The 6,034-nt window shown below is 29.3% G+C and overlaps 1 protein-coding gene across 1 annotated transcript; it reads right to left on the bottom strand.

Annotated features, from left to right (window-relative positions):
• Window positions 1-874: 874 nt before the first annotated feature.
• Window positions 875-5,441, bottom strand: LOC100570870 (zinc finger BED domain-containing protein 1-like; the record flags this gene model as incomplete). The annotated part of the gene is made up of 4 exons (XM_008186530.2): window positions 5,419-5,441; window positions 4,972-5,167; window positions 4,856-4,894; window positions 875-2,356 (listed from the first exon to the last, which is right to left on the bottom strand). Coding segments are annotated over exons 1-4 (1,740 nt in total), but the record flags the coding sequence as incomplete, so codon positions are not given.
• Between the last annotated feature and the right edge of the window lie 593 nt (window positions 5,442-6,034).

A 6,034-nucleotide genomic window follows, 5' to 3' on the forward strand; every position in this document is an offset into this window, starting at 1 on the left:
TTAGAAGGCCATGTATATTATGTGAGACTATATGATCACCATAAATATTTTGAAATGTTTTAAGAGACCGTTCTGGTAGAAGTGAAAAATATCCAACGCTCAAGAGATGGCGTTGTGCGCCGTATGCCGCCGTCGAGGTAGGCCGTATGCCGCCGTCGAGGTAGGCCGTAACCACGCCCATCATCTACGCGTCAAAGTTCGCGCGTCGTAATCGCGGGAGCGGTACATCATTATTAGTGATGGGAATAATCGAATGATTTCGATAATCGAGTAATTAGTAATCGAGATATTACTATAATCGAGATATTCAGTCGATTAAAATAATCGAAATATTATCATGAACTAATATATAATAATTAATAATCAATCAATAATCAACTTATTAATAAAAATTCATAGTAATATTTTTAATTGAAATAACACTTTACATTTATTATTATAAATTATAATATAAAAACAAAATACTTTTTAAAATAAAACAATTGACGATTCATATTTCATTGTGTTAGGCTTATAACAAACTACTGTTCAAAACTTAAAAATAAAAATAATAATTAAAACTGATTGAGAATTTTACAACATATTTAAGTTACTATTTAAAAATATTATATAGTCTAAATTTTTTGGTGACAGCCTATTTCTTCGCGTATTGGTTAACAATCCAGCTTTGGAAAATACTCTCTCGCTTGGAACCGAAGTTGCAGGAATACATAAATATTTTAGTTGCAGTTTGTATAACTCAGGAAAAGTATGTTTATGTTGCTTCCAAAAATCTAAGCAATTTTTTCCACGTTGCAAATGAGGTAACTCTAGATATTGACGAACCATTAATGTTGCACTAATATCAGGGCGAATAACACTTGAGATATCTTACTTGAGATAATTTACTGTCGAAATGTTCCCACAAAGAATTTGAGGATTCGCGTGTTACAATTGGAGATGATGGTGTTTCACTTATATTGTTTCTAATGTTTTCATCGTCGCGGTCGTTATTAATATGTATATTCGAAGTAAGTTCTTCTATTATCCATTTTTCAGTATTGCCTGCATTATCAGCAAGTCCAAATGCAGTTTTTTTAAGTCTCGGATCTAAGAAAGTCGATTTTGCTACTATACTATTTTTTTCTAGAGATCCTAAACGCCTCGCTACTACATCTAATAATGTATTTTGTAGCAATATACCTGCATGAGTATCTGGTTTTATATTTTTGACTGTGTATTGAAGACCTCTTATTAGTGGTATTACCAAGGACAATGTTGGATATTTTTCTCCGGACAACTCTGACGTCATATGTTCAAATGGTTTTAAAATTGGAGCACAATCTGCTATTAAATCCCATTCTGTCGCAGTCAAAAAATTTGGAGCCCGTCGGAGAGACGACATTGCAGCAGATATTGGATTTTTTATTTCAATGAGCCTTTCAATCATAATTAAACATGAATTCCACCTAGTGCTCACATCCTGTTTAACTTTCAACTCAGGGAGGCCCATCTGTTTTTGAAATTCACGTAATTTCTCAGTTGCAGAAATACTGTGTTTAAAGTGACCCACTATAGCTCGACATGTTTTTAATACCTGGAGAAGTTCTGTGTTTTTATTTATGGCATCATTAACACTTAGGTTTAAGGTATGAGCTACACATGGGTGGTGATATTTTTTCAGATGTTCATTAATAGCATTTTTTATATTTGCTCCACTGTCAGACACTATTGTAACTATTTTGTGAGTTATATTCCATTCATTAAAAATATATGATAGTGCGGAAGCAATATTTTCTCCGGTATGACTATCGCATACTTCTCTGGTAGCAATAACTGGCGAGTATAAATTATCGTTGTAAATAAAATGGCAAGTAACAGTAATATAGGATTTTGTGGAATCAGATGTCCACATACCTGTTGTTACAGACACATCATTTACGTTGTTTAACATAGATTTGAGCTTAGAAACAATTATGTTATACTGATCAGGCAGTAACTTTGTACTTAATAATTTCCTACTTGGAGGAGTGTAAAGTGGTTGTAATTGTTTTGTGTACTCTAAAAACCCAACATTTTCGACTATTGATAAGGGCTGATAGTCAGCCGTGATCATTTTAATTAAAGACTTATCAATATTATTTTTTTCCGTAATACTAAGTTCAGTATGTTTAGTTGAACCGAATAATTTTAGTTGACGCGAGCGTTTAGCTGGAGGAAAAGTTAAAGATTGGCTTTGTATAATATGTGTACTTGTCGAAGGAGATTGAACATTTGACAAATTGTCAATGGTCTCGATATTTTGTAGATCAGAATCTGGATCGTCTATTGTAGACACAGGAATAGCAATAAGCGTTGGATGTTTTCGTTTTAAGTGCTCTTTTAAAAAAATAATAAAATTAAAAAAATAATAGTTTGTTAAAAAATATAATATAGGTAAATATATAGTAGGAATTACGAATTAGGAAAATATGTATAACTAAATAATATAATATAATATTGTTGTATCTACCTTTTAAATTGGTTGTATTTCCATAAAACTTTAAGTCCTTCTTACAATTTTCGACTTGGCAAGTTACCGTCGTTTTGTCACTATTTTTTTTAAAATTCTCCCACACTATCGAACGTTGCTTATTTCCTGGTCGCATTTTAAAAAACTCGAGTTTGTGCAAAAATATATTATTATATAAGCTTTTAAATATTGTACTAGTACAGTAAATTACTTATTTAATACGGAATTTATTTCGATAAAAGTATAAAACCAAATAATATTATGACGTTTCGTGTACTACTACGTTGTGGTTGTGCAACACCACGTCCATATTATAAAATAAAATAATATAATAATAATAAATATCTGCGAGTGTAATAAAATAAGTCCAAATATAAATTATTCCATCATTCAAATAGTTAATATGTGTAGTGAATCGTGAATGTATGAAATAATTATACACCCAGTATACTTATAAGTTATGAATAAAGACTATAACGTCTATAACACAATGACAACTACCAAGAATACCAGAACAGATAAGAGTATTTAGTATTTACTATTTTCTATGAAACTATTTCAGTTTTATACTTTTATAATTATTTAAAATGTATATATGCTTTGAGATAATGTAGTCCGTAATTGGATTATTATTTTCGTGTTCTTATAACTGAACGAAAATAGTAAATACTGTGAAGAGATTACTAGATAAGTAGAATAAAAATACTCGAGTATAATATTACTATTAGTAGTTATTTCATTAATTTTACTTATTTACAATTCGAGTAACTACTACCAAAATTAGTAATTACTAATTTTTCATTTGATTTTTTCAGTTGGTTCCGAGAATCGAGACCGAGCAAATCATTCGATTATTTTTCATAACAATCGAGTTACTCGATTTAATCAAATAATCGAGGTACTCGATTATTTTCACTCGATTGTTCCCATCACTAATCATTATTTCACGGACGGTCGATTAGAGCGTTTCGCGTCAATACAGTTGACCGTTGCGTAAATTATTGCCTATGTATGTCTTATGTAGGTACGTTCTTAATAAATAAAAATGTGGTCATGATAGTAGGTACCTATAGGTAATCAATGTGATGAATAAATTATTGATTATTTAATATATAAAATAACAATGTGAAAAGAAGTTTATATTTTCTTTATTTGTTATTTAGTATATAATATTTATATTTAAAAAAATTATGTCTGGGGGGGGGGCTGGGCCTCTAGGCCCCCCCTGGATCCGTCCCTGCTTGTAAAAGATACTTTTAAAAAGTATTCAAGTACTGATACAAATACTTATTTTCGAAAGTATTTAAAATTTTAAAATACGTATTTGGACACTTGGAAAAAAAAGTATTTAAGTAATATACTATATAACTACGAATACTTTTAAAAAGTATTTAAATATACTTTCAAATACTTTTTTTTATGTTTTACTTTTTTACCTTAACCTTATAGATAAACTTAATCATTAGTAAACTGAATTAATTTTTTATTCCAGCACTCTAGTTTTACTTAAATTAATTAGAATAAGAATTCAGCACTTTTGGACTTTGGTACTTGGTGTATGTTGTAACTGTAAGTGCCATCAAATACTATAGCTTGGTCACTTGGACAACAATGTACCTAATGTAAAACACACACACTAAGCGGTCATTAGTATTTTAAAATTTACTAATTTTATAAACATGGCATAGTAGTTATTATTATTTAATACCAAGAAAAACAGCTATATCTTTTTATTAGAATTTTGTATTTACAGTTGACACATGTATTAATCTATAATAAATAATTTATTGCACTTCACTACCTAGTATAACTTTTTCATAGAATACTTTTACTCAAATACTTTACAAGACAGGCGATTGACTCTGTTATTTTCACAGTGGTGTAGCATTTAATCCTGAAAATACAATAACAGTAATAGTAAATAATAAACTATAAATTCAATTATTGTCATTTAAAAATATTTAGTTTACTAAACTATATACAGAATACACAAGTTATAAGTTATTAAATAAATGGGCGGAGAGACTATGCAATAATAATAAACAAAAACTAAATTATTGTCCTTTAAAAAGAGTAAGTTTATTAAACCACATCCGAACAGAAGGGGTTTCATTGTGTTTTTTTAAACTGTAATTTATTTTTATATTTATATAAGTAGAAGATATAGATTTTATTAAAAGAGTTGTATGGTCGGTTAATGGACTTCTGTTTTCAGTACTATGATTTTTTAATGATTTAAATATATTTGAATTAAATACAAAATGTTTAAGGACATCGGTTTGAACTTGTAATTTATTTACAGCTTTAGAAGTATAATCATGTTATACTTCACTCTTGTATATGTTCTCAAAATGTTTTAATTACAGGCAAGTTGGTTACAGTTTCTGAGTATTGTTGTTTAGCCTAAAACAATAAATGTAGATTAGATCCGTTATGGAGTTACTTTGTTTTGTTTTAATCTACTCAAAATGCACACTTACACATTTTATTCTGTTGATAATTTTAGTTGGAATAGCATGTTTAAGTAACAGTCTTCTACCCTTTCCCATTACAAAAAATGAATCGTCAAAATGTGCTGAACAAACTAAACTTGTCTTTGATACTTTATCAGGTAGTATGCCATTTTCTCCCAAAAAATTGTACCATTTATTCTTGTAAGTGTCTTTAAGCGGAAATCTGAAATAAATATTCAAAGTAAAAGTCTATCATAATCACTTCTAAAAAAAAAAATTGAAAATAAAGATTTCATTTCACAAGATAACATACCTATGAAAACAAAAATAATGAAGTTAAGAACTCATGGCATATTAGAGGGAAACAACACACGAGATAACAAATGTATCAAAGATAACGGCATTATAGGTGAATCGTTTTACCCACAGATATATAAAACAACTAGATAGCCGACTTTCTATACCGTGCTATACAAACCGGTGAAACTGGCCGCCATATTTTAACAGGGCAATGTTTACGTTTGAAATGTAATGATAATAATGATAACAAAATATGAAATATTCCCTCCATACTAGGAAACCGATGTCCTATTCCGTAAAACATTTTTCTAATTTCAATGGTAAAGCGAATTTCAATTGATATTTTTGAGTTTTTGATTTGTTGCTTGTTTCATTTGTTTGGTTTATATTTTATAATATATTAATATAGTAAAAAAGTCATGGTGGTGTCATGCTCTGCGCATGGATGTGTGAACAGAAGACAAAAAAATGGTAAAATTAATTTTTTTAGGTAAATAGGTTTGCTGTGTAAAAAAAACATAACCCATGACAGTTTTATATTATAAAAATGGTTTTTATTTTTAGTTTTCCTTTGAAGGATAATATCAGAAGTTTTGAATGGACCAGAGTCTGCCAAAAAGGATTCATTCCTACAAAATTTAGTGTTCTCTGCAGTGAACATTTTTTACCATCAGACTTTAAAATTAACTCAGGGGGAAATTACCGGTTATATTTAAAAGATTCAGCAGTTCCATCTATTTCTCCTGGCCCAACATTTGAAGAAAAAAATCCAAAACGTAATAAATTTGAA

Source organism: Acyrthosiphon pisum, unplaced genomic scaffold (assembly GCF_005508785.2).
Source record: "Acyrthosiphon pisum isolate AL4f unplaced genomic scaffold, pea_aphid_22Mar2018_4r6ur Scaffold_21540;HRSCAF=24203, whole genome shotgun sequence".
Lineage (NCBI taxonomy): Eukaryota > Metazoa > Arthropoda > Insecta > Hemiptera > Aphididae > Acyrthosiphon > Acyrthosiphon pisum.